General features: G+C 38.8%; 1 protein-coding gene across 2 annotated transcripts in view; it reads left to right on the top strand.

Annotated features, from left to right (window-relative positions):
- The window catches only part of LOC148364011 (SLIT-ROBO Rho GTPase-activating protein 3-like), a 56036-nt gene that overhangs the window by 15151 nt on the left and 19391 nt on the right, over nucleotides 1–21494 (top strand). For both annotated transcript variants that reach the window (XM_088338137.1, XM_088338136.1), the window contains exons 3-8: nucleotides 7104–7266; nucleotides 11276–11338; nucleotides 18725–18916; nucleotides 19003–19131; nucleotides 19207–19428; nucleotides 20388–20489. In XM_088338137.1, coding sequence (XP_088194263.1) covers nucleotides 7104–7266; nucleotides 11276–11338; nucleotides 18725–18916; nucleotides 19003–19131; nucleotides 19207–19428; nucleotides 20388–20489 — 871 coding nt within the window. The remainder of the gene's footprint in view (nucleotides 1–7103; nucleotides 7267–11275; nucleotides 11339–18724; nucleotides 18917–19002; nucleotides 19132–19206; nucleotides 19429–20387; nucleotides 20490–21494) is intronic.

Below are 21494 nucleotides of genomic sequence, written 5' to 3'. Positions count from 1 at the left end.
GACTACTAAAATAGTCGCTAGTTTCAGCCCTATTTGAAAGTATCATTTCCAGCTAAATTTCCTGACCAAGTTTCTGACTACATATGTCAATTACGTCCTTGGGTTTTTACATGGTGGTCATCCTCTTTTCTTTATTCTGGAAAAAAGTATATTAGCCTGTTGTATGGTTTGGAAAACTAAACATTCTTCTCTGTCTATATGGACAGTTAAAGTTATTGTTCAACCTTAAAGATGTGTAATATTTGATCACTAGATGGCACTGTATTGTCTAATGCCAACGAAAACCAGTGCCAAATGAGCACAGCGTAGAAGCAAGATGCCAGACAAACATGACTGCTACTGCAAGATATTGGTTCCTCTTTGTAAAAGTAAAACTACTCTCCTGATCTATGAGTATTTATAAAAATTAACGTTGGTATGATAGTTCATGTATTTTTGCCCATTATTCAAATTAGTGTTGTTTGTTTTTAACTGAATGAAGGTTTTTTTTGTACCACTAGGAGGGTAATGAAACTAACTGATTATGAAATTGATTAAGAGTAGTTATAATAACTAAATTATCATTACTTCTGTTTTGGTTTAGAAATTACACAAATTCTCCAAATTTCATCTTCCCAAACGTAGACCGTCGCAAACTTCTATCATCCTCAATTACACAGGCTTGGTTGGTTGGTTGGTTGGTTGGTTGGTTGGTTGGTTGGATCCCTTAACCACTAGCGTCATAGGGGCACCATTTCCTGTGGCATGTCTTGAGCAAGTACAGCATGGTGGCGCCCATCCCTCTCCAGGCCAACGTATGTTTCCACCAGGTCTCAAACCATATAAAAATCCTGAAATTATCTGTCATACCAGATAAAAAGTGTATTTTCTACATGTACTTTACAATGTTGAGGTGAAATATCTATATAGAATACAGAGATACACCATTACTACTTTTCATTGCTATGTTGTAAATATTTTTGCCTATTTATCCTGACTGTCCTTGTTACATACAATGTTTCACTACGTTGTTATCAATGACAATAAAAACAATTCAAGTCAATTCATATGAATTGTTTTAGTTTTTCTGATTCATCGATTAATTTAGTGAGTCATCTCTGAACAATCTAATATTAATAATAGTTAAAATAACAAGGAACTTTGACAAGCTATCTCTGTTAGTGAATACTTTAAAAGCCCTAATCTAGTTAATCCTTTCCCGTTTACTGTAACCTGGTACCTCAACCAAAGGCTTCCAAAAAGATATACAGTAGAAAATGTCTCTCCATTGTCTTTGTTACCTTGGCAACATGCCCATACCCAATGGTGTTTAGGACCTCAGTATACTGGCACGGCACAAAGGGATGAACAATCGAAAAAGGAGGTATAAATGCAGAAGAATTGACCTGAAATGCAGCCAGAGCCAAGGAAGCCTGGCCTGAGGCTGCTGCGTTCCTTTCAACTAGGTCAGACTTTACCCACTCTACCAACCCCCGCCAGGCTCGTCTCTGCTTGTCATTTCATTTCCATTCTCAAACAACTTCACGCTAGACGCTGACTCTCCGATCCTAGAATCTCCGTACTGGTCACATTTACTCAGCCAGAAACTGTTGAGGAATATAAATATTTCCTCGAATTTTTTTGTTTTTGTTTTGTTTTTGTTTTTACACACTCGTGAGCTGTTTCCATTGTTACCATTATTCAAAGTTATCCACGTCCCGAGAATAAGAAAAGCCGGTAAATCTCAAGTATGTTATTTGTCTTTTTTCAGGCTTAACCAAGGTAGGTTATTCATTGACAATGGTGTCCGGCCACTCCTGCCCTGTTCTGTCTCCTTCTCTTGGGCTAATTAAATAAATGAAATCAAAGCACGCAGAGCTGCCATCTCTGGGATGTTGATTAACGAAGCGCTCTATCAAAGGCAGACCCCCTGTAAGATATTTTCATCGCTTCACTTCTCTTGTCACCCTTCACCCTGGCCCCCCGCCTCTACAACTCCTCTCCTATCACCTAAAATAATCATCATTATGAATGTATGTCAAAGACTTGATTCTCTTTTCAGTTATACTATATTGTGACTACTAGGTTGTAGACAAGCATCAGTGGCCTTGGTGTGAAAACAGGGTTCATTTTGGTCCTCAGGCAAGTCTAGTTGATTATGTCTGTAAAATTTCGTAGACTATGCCGTCTTTTGAGTGTTCTGAAATATATTTCATTGATTGCCCACAACGGACAATTTGGACAGGCCAATTCACCTGACACACATGTCTTTGGAATGTGGGAGGAAACCGGAGTGCCCGGAAGAAAACCCACGCAAGCACGGGGACAACATCCAAACTCCGCACTTGAGGATTCGATCTCATGACCTCAGGACTGTGCCACGGACACACTAACAACTCAGCCGCCGTGCCGCCTAGCACTAGTTTCATTACACGATTAATGCCATGCGAGTCTTTACACGTCAAATCTCAATTTTCCATTTAAGTAAGCTGGCAGTGAGGGAGTTGATGCAGAAAAGTTCCACTTGCAGCAATTTCCTTCTGCACCCGTACCTAATTGTAAATCAACATCTAATAATGAAGGTTTGCAACACTTATGCATTCCTTGAGCTGAATTCTATTTTCCTGACCCGTAAAACCTTGGTCATCAATATGACTTTTTCCTGTCGGTATTGAAAATCAGTCAACATATTTTTTAGTTCATCTCACGGCGTCTAGTGTCAAGGAGGAAACTCGTGCTTGACTTTGAAAGAAAATCATGCGGGAAAGGCGGCTTCACCTTTTTACTGCGCTGGAATGAAGAGTGAATACCAGAAAGATGCCGATGCTCAGCAACTTTCGATTTACCTTTTGAACGCAACCGACCATAGCTGCAGCAGATAAATTGTTGTTAGCTTTGCCTCATTTGAGAGTGTCACAATAACACAAATATTGCTTTTTATGTGTTAAGATTGAATTAATTTTGCCTCTTTTGGTTGCAATGAAGAGAACAATCGTTTCGATGTAGTAAACAAAATCCTCAATTACTCAGTGAACAGAAAACACGTCTATTTGAATAAATATAAAGCAGTGCCCACCCACAGACGCGCTCGGCTCACCTAACAAAAAGTGGATGTACTACTGACGGCATTTTGTACTCTGCATTTATGGGTTCCCATTAATACAATAATGTGTATGTCACGGACACTAATGTGGACTCTCCTGCCCCCTACAGCACACATTGTGTGTGTCAATCCCCACGATGCAGACCCTGATGTTAAACCTCCAGGTCCAGGTCGCAAATGCTTCGTGCATGTGCCGAAAGACTAGTCGCACTTGCAGTGCAAAGTGTCTGCGTGTGAATAAATAACGTATCCCTCTATTGTAGTGAAGAGAAAACTGTCTCGGTTTCCAAGCAGCTCTTTCGGCTTGGTTCAATAAAAAGAGACGACTCTTTCTACCTCCCCGATTGTTTTCATCGCTTAATCCATTTATTACCAATTATTATGTAACATTATGCACAGAATTATATAAAACAAAACAAAAAAGGGAAAAAAAATTAATGAATAAAATAATCAAAATAGAGAAAAGAGGATAAAAGCAGAAGCAGAATTAAAAAAAAGAAATTGAATAGCTAAAAGTGAGAAGAGAAAAAGAGCCGGATAAAACAAGGAAATTAAGAAAAAAGTAGTAAAATGCAAGGAAAAGAGACTCATGTCTTTTGATGTGACCGCCTCGCTGTATCACAGTTTACAGCAGACAACACACAGCAAATGTGAAAATACGGGGTCTGAGAGCTGTGTTTGTGTGTGTGTTGGGTGGAACTGACTGTGTGCATGCCTGTGATGGACTGTTTTATGCCTTCAGTCAGCCCGATAAAATAGGAAAAATTAAGAAAAAAAAAGTAGGAAAATGCATGGAAAATGAAACAAAAGGAGAAAAGGGAAAAATAAAGGACAGAAGAGAAAAAAAGGTGAGAAAATAAGTGAATAGCAATGAAAAAATGAACAAAAGAAAAAAAAGGTGAGAAAATAAGAAAATGGCAAAGCCCTTTGATCTTTAAATTACCAAAAATCATGTTAGAGACTCATGTCTTGTGATGTCACCGCCTCGCTGTATCACAGTTTACAGCAGACAACACACAGCAAATGTGAAAATACGGGGTCGGAGAGCTGTGTTTGTGTGTGTGTTGGGTGGAACTGACTGTGTGCATGACTGTGATGGACTGTTTTATACCTTCAGTCAAACAGTTAGGGCACCTGGTCTCACAAGTCAATGTGTTCACACACCCAAAACAAACTGTAAAGCATGGCTAGAGGTAGTATTTTATCTGCTTGTTACATTGAAAATAAATTCATCAATTGAATCTAAGTCAGAAGAGTGCAAATAAATGCTGATCACTACCTGGTGCTCTGTGTATTGTTATCGTGTACGGGAAGAGACTGAAAGGGTGTTGGGAGAGAAAACAATAGCGGTCTTTCAGGTTTAGCCTACTGCTCTGGCTACGTTACAAGCCACCACTGACGAGCTTGTATCTCAGCAACGCCACATCCATTACCCATGAAACGGATGACCTGGAGCTACAACTGGTGAGAAACCACTACATTCGTGACGCTTGTATTTCATTATCATGTCAAGGGTCCCTGATGCATAGCTTTCTTTTTTACTGAAAGGAGAAGGCCACTTGTGTTGTATTATTGTATATTGTGTATTAATGACAATAAAGACCATTCATTGAACTGCAATTCTGTGTTCTGTGTTTTTATTTGTAGCTTTGTAGCTGTTATTTTGTTACGGTCGTCTATGTAAATTTTACTGGTATCAAAAATAAATAAATGTTTCTACTCTTTGGGTTTTGACTATCGTGGGACTTTTTTGGAACGCAACCCCAGAGGAAAAAAAAACAAGGCATTACTGTACTATGAAATTATTTTTTTCTACGTTAAGATTATCCATCCATCCATGCATTATCTGCACCGCTTATCCTCAGTAGGGTCGCGGGAGTGCTGGAGCCCATCCTAGCTACCTTGAGGCAGTGGGCAGGGGACAGCCAGTCGCAGGGCACACAGAGACAGACAACACACTCGCTCATTCAGACCTAGGGACAATTTTGACCTGCCAATTAACCTGACATGCATGTTTTTGGAAATTGGGAGGAAACCGGAGTGCCCGGAAGAAACCCATGCAAGCACGGGGAGAAGATGCAAACTCCGCACAGGAAGAGGCCCCACTTTAAGATTACGTAAAGACCGAATATAGTTTATGAGTTAAGTAGTTGAGTAGTTAATTTGGCATTTCCTACGATGTAGCATATTCACACGTCCAAAAAATTTAAACATCAACATAAATCCCACCATGTTATTTAAAATTAGGATGCATATTTCAAAAGCTCCAAGTTCTTAATAATCATGCAGTTGTTTCGAGTTTCCACATAGATGTATTTCTTGACACTGATTAACCAAAAAACGATAGCCATACATTGCAAAAAAAAACAGAAACAATAGAGCTATACAATAGCTGGACATAGACAACTTGGACATGAAAAATCTGAGATTTTAAATGACTTGACAGAAAAACAAAGATTATTTTTTTTTTGTAATGCTCCTCCCTCCTGAGATAAGATCCCAAAATAAACTCTGTGCCTCTGATTTGTCATTTCATGTCAGATAGTTGAGTGTATATTTAGCCACTGCTTCAGTGTTTGATTCCTATTGCATTATATGATATGAAACAAAATTGCAAACATTGTAAAGTTTATTTGCGTAGTAGGGCAAGGAGATGATTGGATTTTATTTGCATCTAGAGTTGATTTTCCCCTTTCCAACTTTTTTTTCTTTGAATTTCTTTTGAAATAATTCACATTTTTGGTAATGGTCACCGATTTCAGCAAAATATCTCGACAAAGTTTTTAAAAAGAGTTGTAGATTTCATAACAGTGTTTTGGAAAAAAAGTTGGATCTCTCCTCAGGACAAAAGAAGATAAACAAACTCTTTGCCTTGCACGTAATTGAACTCACATGCTCCCTCGAGCAAAGAGGCAAGTGCGGCCTGCATGCTGGTTGTGTGTCTTTGTAAGTGTGTGTGTCCTTCCAGTTATCTTTGTGAGAACCAAGTCAAATTTACAACCTTGCAGGGGAGGACTTTGAGATGGGGACGAGAGATAGAAAATTCAGTGCAGTGTTTGTCTATGTGTCGTTTTAAGGTTAGGTTTATAATTGAGTGGAGAACAGAACATTTTAAGAGAGTCCAACGAATATAATGTCATGTATTTGATACTATTGTGACACGTTAGCAGTTCTTATTAGAGCTATCAAATACTAAGAATCTTCCGTAGTTTACAATACCAGTTTTTCTGTGTGGAAAACTTGGAACTTAACCTTTTTGTCTGGACTCCAAGAGTTAAAAATTATCAACTTGGGGAAAACGCTTGTCAATGTCCCATTTTTCCCAGCTGTCTTATCACAGTGCAAGCGGGGCGGGACAAACACCACAAATACACACCAAGGCGTTTGCGATCATTTATATACTGAGAAATCTAAACATTATTTGGATTATCGTATTTATATATATATTTAAAAACTTTATAACATTATTTAATAATACAAGTTGATGAGACTCTGGCGTAAACCAAATATACCCTGGTGACCCGCCAGAATCATACTATGTATGAGAAACACTGCGTTCTATCTGGTCAAGTGACTTTTATTTGTATAGCCCTTAATCACAAAGAGTCTCAAAGGGCTGTACAGACCACTATTACACCATGCCCTGATCTAATCCTGCATGGGGGCAAGGAAAAACTCAACCTCAGCATGAGGAAACCTTGAGAAGGGGTAATGCCCTTTCCAGGTAATGGATTTTGCAAGGGTATCAATTGACAATACACAGCCAACATCAACATTAAATATATGTAATAACAGAAATCATTCAAAAAGTACAGTTGACAGCAACAACAACAATCATTTCATGTATCTATCGTTTTATCTATCGATCTCTCTATCCGTCCATCAGTTGAACTATTGTTCTTTCTATCTATTATACAGGCGGTATAAGTGATTCGATCCTAGTAAGCGACATCAAAAAACAAATCACTACGGCATTCATCCCCGAGTGTTTCAATCTGTTGTCTTGTGGTGGCTGTTTCAGGAAGGACCAAAATCTCCTTTCCACCATCAACTGCTGGTACTTGGTCCTGGACCAGACCCGTCGGGAAAGCCGAGACCACGCCACCCTCAGTGACATCTACAACAACAACGTGATTGTCCGTCTGACACATGTGGGCGATGATGTCCTCAGACTTTTCAAAAAGGTCAGCTTTGGGACGAAGCGGATGAAGGCGTACAACTCAGACTTGATTATACGCAACGTGCATTGTCACAAGTCATCGGATACAAATTCATGACTGATGTGTCATGACAAAAAGAGGATTTTTGTGGTCATATGAAATAGTTTCTACTTTTGCTTTTTCAATTACGACACAATGAAATAACCAGTGTCAATGAAACATTACAAGAGTAAATTATAAAACATTGTAGATAACATATGGTTCTTATCTACAGAGTATAAATTGTAAGGATCGACTGATATGGGTTTCTCAGGGTTGATACTGACACCGATTTTTAGTATTGAGAGGAGGCTGCTAAACAGATATTTAGATCCAATATTCGTTTGCCCTAAATGTTTAAGAATTGTCATAACCAACTTTTAAAAATGCAAATAGAAACAAAGAAAGTTTGTTATGAATTCAAATAAAGCTTTCTGAAACCTTTTACAGTAAATACATCAGAATTTCAACACAACTAACATGACTAATCTTTCAGTTAAACCAAAAACTAACTGTGCAAGAAATTAAATTAGGCATAGTAGTAACTTGTACAAGAAGGTACATGAAAAGTTAAATCGCTCCCTGTTTTTTAACAATATGTCACTACAGACAACAGGACTTGAATAAACTTAAAACAAAAAAAGCATCGAAATTTCAACAAAGCTTGCAAATTGAAAAGAGTGCCCACTCCTGTTTTAGAGCCAGATTAAGGAACTAATGTTATGGTTGTCAAGGTTAAAACTTGGGATCGTATTAAGGTAAAGAAAGAAACACACTGAGTCAGGTATTAATGTTGGGAAGCCCTTTCATCTGAGTCGCATACCACCTGAGCTTTCCCATAGCAGTGGTTCCATGATCGGCTCAAAAAAGAAACTCACTCATCCAATAACTACTGGCCCATTTATTCAAAACACAGTAGTAAAACAACATGTCTCATTGGCTTAAACAAAATCACATGATTACATGGAGCGATATACTGTTGGTCGCTAGATGGCCTGCGAGCACAATAAATGAACAGTAAGAAAAGTGAAACTTTTGTAACATAAAAGAGCAATGGGTTACTGTAAAATCAAGGGAGTATATCAGGGGAGGCAAGCTTGTGACCAGACCTCCCGGCACGAAAATGAAGAACATCTTGATTAATAGTTAGCGGGCAATGATACAATTGTTGTAAGAATACAAACAGCACCTGGCTTTGGCTGCCTTGAAAACACTTGTAGTATAGAATCAAAACACTTATGAGTATAAAATCATAAAAAAGCACAATTAAACCATAATTTCCCTCAAAATGCTAAAAATGCTAAAAGCCTTCCACTTTAGCGTGCTTTTTATGCTCTCTCTCAATAACAAAAACACACGCTTGATTGACAAACAAATGTTATGATAAGAGCTAATATATCAGTTTCTACCTGAACATGCCTCCCTAAAACAAGTACACTTTATACTTTATCTTAATCACACATAGGTCATTCCACCACAGACTTTGTCAAATCTCAATATTATCAGCGGTCCTGATTCTCAGGCATGTCAGTACTCGAGAGTTAAAAGAGCTACGTCTGTTAACTATTCTGTAATGTTCATCTTCCTGCTTCAGTGGCGACACTTGCAGTCACTTATCTAATCAGAAGTCGCAGGGTGGGAGAGAGGGGGAAAGAGGTTTGGCTGCATCTGAGCCTAAATAATTAGCCCGTCGAATGAATAAAATGTTGATACTTATATTTGTCAAATTCTCAAATATTGGTGCCCATAATAGGCCCGCCCAATAATCGGTCAACCTTTTTATTTTTTTCTGCTTAAACAGTAGAAAGCAATAGAAATTAATGTGCCAATCCCATTGTCAACACTCGATATTAATATTCCTCCTCATGAATTTGAACGTGGTACTTTTCATCATAGAAAACAGTGACCCGGTGAGGTTAGTACAGATAAATGAACTTAGATCTTATGCATCAATTCATTGGCAGAGCAAACAGCAATATAAAAATGTCAGTTGTCTTAACTTAAAGTCTATCTGCTTCTCCTTTTGAATGAAAGCATCAATAGATAGGTGACCCTCCATTATGAAAAAGCCCATGCAATGTAAAAAATAATGACTGGGTGGTTTGACTCGCAGTTAGCTTTGTAATGCTATCAGTACTTCTTTTGTTTGGGTTTGAAGTGTGCGCAAAATCACAATTTTTGGTTTCACTATCGCCCTCTGCCATGAGGCAAAAGAATTGCGTGCCTCACTTTTCACCTGCAGTCGCTTAGAATTAGTAATATTCATAAAACATTGTGAAAATTCTGCAATTCTGAAAAAGTCAATCGGAAAATGGTGAAGTAAAATAAGAAAATACTCATAGTAGGCATTTATCATATTATATATTTTTTATTTTCCATGATAACATTCCCTTGTCGAAATACTTATATTAGTATTCCTTCTCATGAATTCTTATTTTATGATCCTCATTCATAACTTCTGCATAACTGTGTGTTTTGTCACCATTGACGACGCTCTTAGGACAGACATGCTTTGTGTCAAGATGGAAAAGTGGCTGTGGTTCAGGGGTTTTGATGAATATTCTGTCTGAGTGATCTGAAATCACTCTCACATGATAGTGAGGGATAATTTATGCCCTCTTTGGGGTTCCGCAGTGTCACAATGCAAGCCTTGATGTGCTGGCTTTCGGCCAATAACGAGAGGAGTTAGGAACACTCTGCAGATAGTTTGCCCTCACAACTAAAAGCATAAATAAGTGAAAAGAAAATGTCATAGTGCATTAACCCCCAGCGTTATTTCATTGCTAATATATTACACATGTGGGTCCGGAATGACTCTGGCGTTTATTGGGGAATACATGGAGCGAATGTGCTGACGGTGAATTTTTTTGGGGGAAACACAAGGTTGTTGTTTTTGACAAGTGTTCCCTCGAGAGCTAGACAAGAAGTGAACTTTTCGAGTCCTTCACCTTTGAACCTTTCTTCCTCTGGGCCTGTTTGCACTGGCAGGGGGCGGGCACATGTCTGGTTCATCATAATCCCCCAGCAACACGCAGAAACATTTCACAGCTCGCAGATTTTACTAATATTTTGGTAGGCAGGCCCGCATAAAGGCCGCTTTGTTCTATGTTCACCGATTGGAATTATTATACATATTTTTCAGCTTTTTATTTCGATAGTTAATACCTAACATACCGTTTAAGAAACACGTCATAACAGTAAAATACACATGCATTTCCACAGGGACAGAGGTGGGCAAACTGTAGCCCAGGGGCCACCCTCTGTCTGTTTTAAATCCGTTTGTGAAGTTTTACAATATTTCCATCAAACTAATGATATGGTAACAGATAATTCAGCCTTTTCACTTTAGTGTGCTTTTTATACTGTCTTTTAATCACAAAAACACTCACTTGATTGACGGACTAATGGTATGATAGAGCTAATATATCAGTCTCCACCTGGATGTGCGTCCCTAAAACAAGTTGACTACACTTTCTACGTTATCACTTAATCACCCACACGCTTTTCTACCACGGAGTCTTTTAAATTTTGATATTGTCAGCGGTCTTGATTTTACAGGAGCAAGCAGATGCCGCTTTTTACTCCGCTTTGACCTTATTCTTCCTGCTTCAGTGGCTCTGCCCCCGCTCGCTTATCTAATCAAAAGGCGTGTGATGGGAAGAGTTTGAGAGAAGGAAGGAGTGTAGAGAGGGAAAGAGAGGCTAAGCTGCATCTGAGCCTAAATTGCCCCGAATTAATAAAAATGGCAGATATCGATATCCCTCAAATTCCCAAATATCATTTCGGTGGCCCGCCTCATAATAAGTCAACGTCTAATAAACTAATAAGTTAACTTCATCCAACATGACATGGGCTGTTGCAGAATTTCATAGAAATGATGTGAAATTGACATACATAACAATACAAATTCACGTTGCTCCTCATCGCATAATCCTCCGGCTTCGGGCACAAATTTGCCATCTCGGTATCTAATGTTGACTAATGTCTTTTACAGAGCAAAGACATGGGAGTGCAGATGCACGAAGAGCTTGTGAAAGTCACCACTGAGCTCTACACGGTGAGTCAAACAAATATCATCACCCTTTTTTAATGTCAATTGCAGGCCGTCTGGCCTTGTGAGCATTTGGCTGCCTGTCCTGCCTCATCTCAATTTTCAGAGCGCAACCTGTGTAATATCTGTCCGGCCTGACACTGCACACAGCAGACTTGCTTCATCAGCGCTTTAACTTCTAACATCTCCTAAGGTCACGCACGTTTGCGTTTATCTATTGTGAATTTCTCCCTGGGGTAAAGAGGAGAGCGGTTTTGTTTCTCGTTGCAGCGGAAAGGAACAGCTGCTGAAGGCCGGACACATCTGTCGGGTAAAGGTTGCTCATTTACGCCGATATACCATTCACGACAAAGTGTGTGACAGTGCTGAATGCTCACGTGCATTCGTTGGCAGAGCAGGTCAGTGTGGTAAATGGATGGCAGCTGTGTCCTGTGCTTCCTTGTTTGGCTTAGACCGTTCTGCCATCAGGTGTATGTGTTGTGGAGGACCAAGTATGTGCACTGTTCTGTGCTACTGCCTTGGCGCAAACCCCGTGGGGAATGTGGCATTGATGCCTTTGGCTGCAGGACTACTACAATGCCGTGCCCACGCCTACCTGACACCGTTTTCAGCTCTACTGTCTTGTGTTTGCCGATTATGAGACGTTTTAAGATGGAGACTACCGGAGCAATTACGAAAACGAGCACGTATTTACTACTACGCAGAAAGAAAACGTTAATATGGGTTATGTTACCTATAAATGTGATCCTTATATTTGCTTGGGCAACCATACTGTGGAGAACAGTACCAGATAGCAACGCAGATGTGGAAGTCGACTTTGTGTAGTCATTGGTAGTTGTCGCAATACCGGACCGAATCACATTCACTTGTCAACGTTCTTGAGGATTAAAGGAAACTAAATTGACCCGACAATGGCACAGGAGATACGGAAAGAGAACACATTTTTGAGGGGATAACTTCTACTGCTCTTCAATTTGGATGTATAATTTGAGGAATTGATTCGTGGGTAAAAAGTTGAAATATCTTGTGTTTGTAGTCAATATTGAAAAGAGTATGTTAAACCCCCTGTTTTGCATATCATATAAATAATACTGGCAAAAACATAAAGTCTAGAAAGGGGTCATAAATGTTTTCAGGTGTCACCGTGGTGTTTTATTTTTAGAACACATGTGTCGTGGTAAAGGGCAGCTAACCCTTTTTATCTCTCGCACACTTGAGGAATTTGGCGACCCGAAGCCAAAGTTACCAAGCATGTTTCTTACCATACTTATAGTATTTTCCATGTTGATGAGGGTTAGTACAAGTGACTGATTAACCATAACGGATGTTGACATGAATCATACAATTTAATTGGACTCCTGTAAACTACTTATTTATTTTATTGGTCTACGGATGCTGAGCAAAATATTTTTCCCGGTGCAAAAAACAAAACAAAAAAATACCCGAATAAGCAGCACGCAACATAGTTAAAGCCGAATTGTTTAAATTATATCAAAAAGTAGTGGCATGTCGTCAGGAAATTACAGTACCCGTTGGCTGAGAAATTAGTTTTTATTCTACATACTCTACATAACATGAGGCTCGCTTAGAAAGAGATCACATAATTGTCCTTCATCAAAACCCTGTGAAAGGTTAAGAAAAAAAGGAAAATGGTGCTTTTCGGTCACTTTCAGTCTCTGACGCTTCTAGGATGTGGAACAAATTAATTGTTAATTTATGTTACTCTCTGTTTCAAGATACGATTGTTTTGTGTAACAAATAAAATCACGAAACATATTTGACGGCCTCGCAATATTAAACGAGTGTCTGTTTTCAAGCTAAGCTATAAAAACATAAACATCTTAATCAACCGTTGCCATGAAAGCAAAACTGTTACACATTTTGATAAAATGTATGTAACATCTGCAAGACTTTTTGACTATATTTGTGTTATTGCAGCTTACAGATCCTCCAGCAAAAAATGCCAATTGCAGTGGTTTGTTAACATTGTCATTCGTTTTTAGCCCATACCAAGTCACAAGTCTGCAGCTCACATTAAAATTGCAAAACATGCCAGCAGAATACTCTTTACGCTATTGATCGACTCGGCCCCATGGCTTCTTGTGCTTTGGGGAACGCCGTTCACGGTCACTACAGAAAGCCCTTTCCTGCCTTGTTGATCGATCCGACCCTCCTGATGGGGTTGCTAGGAAACCATAATTTGAGACTGAGTAAGGCAGAGGCAGATTCAGTTTGTGGATGCTTATTTAGTTGAGTGTGACACTCTTTTAAAAAGGCAAGTATATGTAAATTTAAGATTTGCGTTGAGTTTTGGGGGTTTATTATCAGTGATGTACAGTCAGGTGCAGCAATTGATGCTGTGCCTCACCTGTAATCAAGGACATATAAAATTTAACCTCTCTATCAATTGCTCATTATCCTACGGGTGGCAAAGCAGTATTTTCCAAACAAGAAATGTCAAGGTTAAAACTTGAAATTGTATTAGGACCAAGAAAAGAACACACTCTCTGACAGAGTTTATGTTTTTGATAGCCCTTCCATCGGATGCGCGTGCTTCCAAAATCGGCTAAGGAAGGAATCACGCTCCCCCAATGGCTAGAGACTCATTTATTGAAAACACATCTGATTGGCTTAAAGGAGGTCACATAAATACAGGAAACAAATCTGAGAAATCACATGTTTAAATGAAGTGAATAATGCTGGTCTCTAGACGGCACGCGAGCATAATAAATATGCAGGAAGGAAAGTGAAACTTTGTTTCACTAAAGGTACAATGCGTCACTGTAAAGTCAAAGGAATGTAGGGAGGAAAAGTCTTAAGCAGACTTCCCCGCACTAAAGTGAAGGCCGTCTTGGTTAATAATTAGCGTTAACACTTGTTGCAAGAATACAAACAGCACCCGAGGCGTGTTCAGGAGAGTGATCAGACATGTAGTCTCTTGATAATCGCTTGCCGCGCACTGCTGAACGTTTTGTAATCGCTCACTGTGATTGCCTTACTGATCCAAAATGGCCAACGACAGTACAATGGATTTCGTTCTACAGCTTGCTTTGAGCGAGTTGGCTGATATGAGCGACAGTTCGCATATTGACACAGTTAAGGTTATCCTAAACGCAGTGGAAGGGTCATACCTGTCTTGCATTGTTCACAAACATTACCAGGCAATGTAAGACGATATATTACATCGCCAACAGCACTCGTCAGGGTGAGATCCTCCATCTTCTGCACTGTCGACGCCATGTTGGAAATCAAAGTAAGCGGTCTTTCTCCCGTGATTACTCGGGCACGCGAGCGCTCAATAATCACTGGCCGTTCAGAAGCTAGCGATAGCTCGCGATAGCTCGCGATAGCAATCACTCACTCTCCTGAACACGCCTCTGGTTATTAACTTTGGCGTTAAGGTACTTTTGAAAATAAAATTATACAAAGGCACGTTCAAACGATAATCAACAAGTCGTAAGTTAGATTTTGTATTTTGTGCACCTTTTCCTGATTACAGGACATTACTGTAGTGCTTCTTCTCAGCCGCTACCGGCATGTGGCGCTGTGAGAGGTCACCAAGCGTCCACCCGGAAGGAAAAAAATCTGCTTCCTCCTCCTAATTTGTATGTAAACATTCTATACTGTATCTCCAGCGCGCTAAAAACATTTTTATGGTTTAATATCTTGTGCATCCATTCATTATGGTTGGTGTAAAGTGTAAAGAATGGGCAAGCAGTTTCTTTTGAAACGAAAGTAGAATAAGAAAGCATGATGCGGTAGAGAAAATGGTTGGATCGCTTTTATCGGCCACTTTCTCCCACGAAGGAGGAAGTCGCCTAACTTTTTTTTATATTTATAGAGCATATTATTTTATGAAATGTTTATTTTTTTAGTACAAAACCATACAGGTTACTTATACAAACCTTAAAACAAACTTATATAAACCTTAAGCATACAAAATATAGCACTGGAGCAACTAACAAACAAATTCAACTTACGAAAAATCTTCTCGGTCGTAAGAAGGGCAGTGTCTGTTACTTATTCTGAGCATCTGCTGTGAAGAGGGAGGCATGCAATTCTTTTGCCTCATGGCAGAGGGCGATGGTGAGACCAATGATTGTGATCTGGCTCATACTTCAAACCCAAACAATAGAACTACTGCTAATGTTTTTGTCCTTTATGCCAAAGGAGCAGCACACAGACTCTGTTTACAAGTTAGGACAAACAACATTTTTATATTGCTTTTTGATAAGATGTAAGTTAGTTTATTTTTTAATCTACAGTGCCTCACCAGACTCGCACCTCACCAGGTCACTGTTAACTGATGAAAAGTACCACGTACCAATTCTTTGCCTTGTCTCTCTCAGACGTCACTTATGTTGTGTCTGAGTTAAAATGGATATCAAGTATAAAACAGATCTTATTTGACTTTAAGTAGACAGTGTAGGGTTTGCGTTTACTTTGGTATTCAGAAGTGAAGACAAACAGGCAAATGGAGAGCTAGAAGCACATTAGGAAGACACACCCAGCTCAAAGCCTCCAGTTCAGCTAGATAATTGAGTTACACTCCCTGGTGTGATGAATGGTCGCAGGAGCAAATGCATCACCTGATAAACACGATGGGATTTTTTTCCGATACTCCACGCCTCTGTTCTCTTCATCATGGTTGATATTCTATATAATCTAGGTTTTATATTATTAACTCACTATGGTTTTTCACAGGGTTACCGCGGATTCTTGAAAGACCTTAAAAGGCATTGAATTAATTATTCTAAAAAAATAAAGCATTCGCTGGCTTTAAAATAGCCTAAATCTAATTTTTGAAATTCTAAGAAAAATAAACAAATATTTAGTAATATTTTATTATGTTACACTCAGAAAATGTCATGAATATAGCAGTGTTATGTTTTTCCAAAAATAATTATACTGGACCAAAAACATTTTTCATGTATCATGATAAATATGCTTCATGAATATAGCAGAAGTGTTCTTTGGAATTAGTAGTTATCTTTGTTGTGGAAAATAGACTTGCATTTGTAGAATAGAGTTGCATACATTTAGAAATGTAGAAAGACTTGCTTACATTGCTTACAGTAGTGAGGGAATGTTGACATCATTCGAGAAGATCCTTGGCAAGACAGTTGAGTTTCCCTAAAAGGGCATGAGACCTGCAAGGCCCCTCTTCAAGGACTCTGAGCAAACTGAGGCGAACAACATGTCCTAATAAGGGTACGACAGCATCTTCCTTGTTGATTACTGAGGACTAGGGCCGCCTTTTGGGTTGTACTCAAACTGAAGCTATAAAAGCATTGTTATGTCTGGAGTTCTCTGAGTTTCTTTGGGATGACGAAATAAAAGGCTCCCCCTCATGGCAAGCTCCGGTGTACTTTATTAAATCACGAAAGAAGACTTAAAAGATTATCGAACCCACAATATCTTCTACATCTTCTAGTTTTGCCTGAGGATCCATGAAGAACTGTAAACATCCTTTTTATTCATGGTTTACATGGGACAGTGCTTTGCTTTTCAGATGGAAAGTTTTCAAGTACACCAAAATGTGATTCAAAAATGAATAGATAAACAAATAATCATTTGAGGTTCATGGTTCAAGTCCAGCTACCGCAGCCTCTCCTTGTGGAGTTTGCATGTTCTCCCCGTGCTTGCATGGGTTTCCTCCAGGCACTCCGGTTTCCTCCCACATCCCAAAAACATGCATCTCAGGTTAATTGGCCGGTCCAAATTGTCCCTAGGTGTGAATGAGCGAGCGGATTGTCTGTCCCTGTGTGCCCTGCGACTGGCTGGCAACCAGTTCAGGGTGTCCCCTGCAGATAATGGATGCATGGACATATGTTTAAAATTGGTTCAAATCCATGGTTTTTTTTTTTTCAAATTTCGTTTGTTTAGATTTTTTGGGGAGACTTGGTCTTAAATTTGATTTTAAAAAGGAGTTAAAAAAAGTTTTGAATTTTACTTGCCTTGAGCTATACAAACCCTGTTTAAGTCATTTATTAATCTCTATATTTTTGTTGAAATTCTTTGTTAAAGATTTGAAACTTCATCTTATTTGGTGCCTGTCTTTATTCCGGCTGTTTTGGAGTTAGGGTTGGGAAAAAATAATAATATAAAAATCAATTAATTCATCATTTTAAAAATTGCTCTTGTCAAAATGTAGCAAACGGTCAAATTGAGAGAAGCGATATCAGAGTTTAATTCGAACCATTCAAAGAGTGTCCGTATTATTTAAACATTTAAAGGGACAGTGCATATTATTTTGCACCTCCTACTGATGTGAAAAATGTCAGATAATTTTGCTCATTTAAAATTGTATTTTTCTTTTCTAAAAGTAATTTGCAAAGTAATATTTCTATTTTAAAGCTGGGGTGCATTGTTTGAGGTGGAATGTTAGATATTTTCTCGATTAAGTATGTGTTAACAATGCCCAACTGAGTTCAAAGAGCCCCTATGTTTTTTTTCCACCACCCTTTTTCTGTTCTAATCTTACTTTTAGCAAAGCTGTTTTTGGCGCAATACATTAGATAGAGGGAATCGGGGGGATAAATGCAGTGGTAGTGTGTGGCGTCATGCTCGTCCCCACAATTTTTGACGTATCCATATGTTTCTTGTATAATGGATGATTCAATAATTTGCTTAACATTTGCTTGAAAATTCTGCATTTTTAAACATTACACCTTAGAAAATAACAAGAATACAACACCAAGCTGTTTGCCATTAAGGTAAATAATATTAGTTGTTGTATACCGATTAGCAGTTTTCTCGCTAACATCACCTGATTGTATAAACAAGGGCAAAACCATAATGTACATAAAAATACTACAGATAGATAATTTCCCTAGATGGATGATTGTGCACTACCTATAAAAACACCTATCCCTGCACTGCAGTTACACATTCATTATTACTTTGGGTCCACACACCCGACGCCACCGTGCGAAAATAACAAAGAAAACTGATTCCTTTACAAAAATTGTAATTGTACCTTGTTTTTTCCTAGAGCAACTATCCATTAAATGTCTGCGCTTCAATTCAACTGACCTTGTAACTCAATATCAATCCTCCTAGTTGTCTGAACGTATCCGCAATTATCCAAAAAATTGCTAATTTACCAGATCAATGCACCTTTGGTTGGGCAGGATAGTCTCTGTTGCATTCACTATGATGCAAATCACTAGTAAGGTGTCATTTTTGTGCTCTCACGTCCCTGTCCTATGTCCCAGTCTTCTCATCGGTTTTGAGGCTGTCAAAATGCACGTACTTGCACGAGCATCATGAACACGGTCAACAGAGACTGCAATGATAACAAAAGCCAGGGGTGGCGGCAGCTTGTAAAGCCCCATTGAATATTTTTCTTCATCAAGCATTTAGTCGAACTTTGTGTGTGTGTCATAACAGGTAATGAAGACATACCACATGTACCACACGGAGAGCATCAGCGCCGAAGGCAAATTGAAGGAAGCAGAGAAGCAAGAAGAGAAGCACATCGGCAAGGCCAACGACATCAGCGCCGCCTTGCTGCGTTACGGTCACGACGAAAGGCCACAGCGACGGAGTTCTGTCAAAAAAATGGAGAAAATGAAAGAGAAGGTGTGTATCAGAATTATCTAGTTGTCCTCTATACTGCACTGACTTGTTAACCTCCTTGCACTTATGTGTGTTTCTCTTTTTCATAGAGGCAAGCCAAGTATTTTGAAAACAAACTCAAGTGTACAAAGGCCCGCAATGATTATCTCCTCAATCTGGCAGCCACTAATGCCTTGGTAGCTAAATACTATATCCACGATGTGTCCGATATGATAGATGTAAGTATGGCCTCTCAGACTGCGCACATACACACTCGTGAAATTTCCTTTTAAATTTTCTCTTTCTATTTACAGTGTTGTGACATGGGCTACCACGCAAGCTTGACGCGGACCCTGAGAACTTACCTTTCAGCCGAATACAGCCTGGAGACGTCTCGCCACGAGGGTTTGGACGTCCTGGAGGGAGCAGTGGACGCCATGGACGTCAGGGGAGACAAGCACAAGTTCATGGATATGCACTCTCAGATGTTCTGTCCTCCAGCACGTTTTGACTATCAGCCTCACATGGGAGACGAGGTGAGCAGGAGATAGCGAGTTTGTCTCAATGTGTTTTTTAAGGGCAGGACAATAATTAAAAGATTTGACCGCGATTAGTTGCGCAATCTGAAATTGAAGCGACTCTTTAAGAGTGCGCACATTACACTTACTTTAAATGCATTGCAGTACAAATTAAAAGGAGAAGATTGTAATAATGCACCACTTGAGTTCACCACTGACTGTATACAATAATATATTAAATGTTTATATTTAAAGTACTTTCTCATTTATTGTCACAATTTGGGGATTTTTTTTTTCAAAATCTCAGATTTTTTACATTAAAATGCAATTAATATGTAACATATTTAAGTTTAAACTTGAGTAGATATTCAAAATAAGGAGAGGATATATCAATGGATTTTGAACTTTCAAAGGGGACATGGAGAGACACCTTTAGATAAGTCCAAATTGTTCTTGAGGCCCTCCCCTAAGCCCCTTCTTTTTATGAAATCTCCTATATTACAAAACCAGATCCGGAAATCCGAATGTACAGTAATTAATGGCTGGTAGCAACAATGACATACTGTACAGGTAATACCAAAACAATAAAAAACAGTGCTTAATAGTAGTCAAAAAAACCGAACTGGCATCCTATGGAATGTCCTTTGCAGGTGCCCCCTGTTCCAAGAGACGTGTGTGAGCTGAAGGCACAAAAGAAAAAGAAGCTGTGGCAACCAACTATCGGCTTAATTTGGTCTTGTGACCAATGGTGCTCACATTGAAAATATTCCAGGTTACATGTAAAAATTGAGATTATAAACTTTCCAAATTTACCAGATGTCTTTTCATATCCTTAATGGTTTCCGAGATATCCAATGACAAAATGTGCCCAAAATGTGACTAATGGTCCATGCCCAGTCCTACTTTTCTTATGGCTCAATTTATCCTTTCTTTTCAAGTCATCACAGCCGAGTTTTGTGACCCCGCTTTGATTTCAGGTGTGCCAGGTGAGCGCCCAGCAGCCCGTCCAGACGGAACTCTTGATGCGCTACCAGCAGCTCCAGACTCGCCTGGCAACGCTCAAAATAGAAAACGAAGAGGTAACATGTTCTTTTTTTGGATCCTTTGCTGGGTTTAAATAGAAAGATATGTCGTTGTGACCGCAGTCTACATTGCAACAAAATCATGAAGTCAAATAACCGGCCGAGCAGATTTTTGACAATTTCCTGCTACTCGGATGCGGTAGGATATTAAATGCCTTATCACAAACATGACCTGACAAAGTTTATTACAAAAGGAGGATGATTCAAAGAGTGATACTGTCTGCTAAGTATGAATTTCAGGAGACTCTTTAAAGCTAAGGCGGGTGTATGATGTGCTAATTTTAGCAAAGAAACAATGGTGAAATATGCCTTGAACCTAAGACAAGTAACTCATTTTAGCAATTCTTAATACAGTCAAATCTATAGCTAGCGTAAAGCACCAACTACTGCAAGCTGGTTTAACTACTACTGTACTATTTGAATACTGTATGAAACCTTAGCTAGTGTCGACAATGCTCGGCAATCAAAGAAACACAAAATGGGCTTTAAACTTTAAATCTGGACCTCATGTAATATACTGAATTACTACCATATTTTTTCTACAATTTGTACTTTTAATAACCTCAAGTACAAATGAAGGCCTAAAATCTTTTCAGAGCAAAGTAAGTATGTGTTTTTCTGCTACTGCTAGCGTTAGAAAGTATGAAATAAAACACACAAGACATAGTTAATTTTCTTGACAAGTTTTATATTTAAGTTGAATAAAGTTTTCTATAATAATATATGCACTATTTTTTGTTTCATTTGTTTACATTAAAAAACTAAAAGTATATGTGAATGTCTCATTCTTAACAAAATAAAAGTATGTATTAGGGTTATACGTTGTTTAGCTACAGCTAGCATAGCAATAGAAAGTATTGTGTACACGCTCACACACACACACACACAAGCCATAAAGGGCTTTTCATTAACAACAGTTTTAAGTTGTTACATGCATGTTTTTGATCAGTTAAACATTAAAATTGTGTTATTTGATGTCGCTAATTTCTCAAAAGCTCAGAA

The sequence above is a fragment of the Urocampus carinirostris genome, chromosome 6 (assembly GCF_059441175.1).
Source record: "Urocampus carinirostris isolate Australia breed hairy pipefish chromosome 6, RoL_Ucar_1.0, whole genome shotgun sequence".
NCBI classification, from domain to species: domain Eukaryota; kingdom Metazoa; phylum Chordata; class Actinopteri; order Syngnathiformes; family Syngnathidae; genus Urocampus; species Urocampus carinirostris.
The sequence above is the reverse complement of the archived record's forward strand: the minus strand, read 5'-3'. Positions and strand labels throughout refer to the sequence as shown.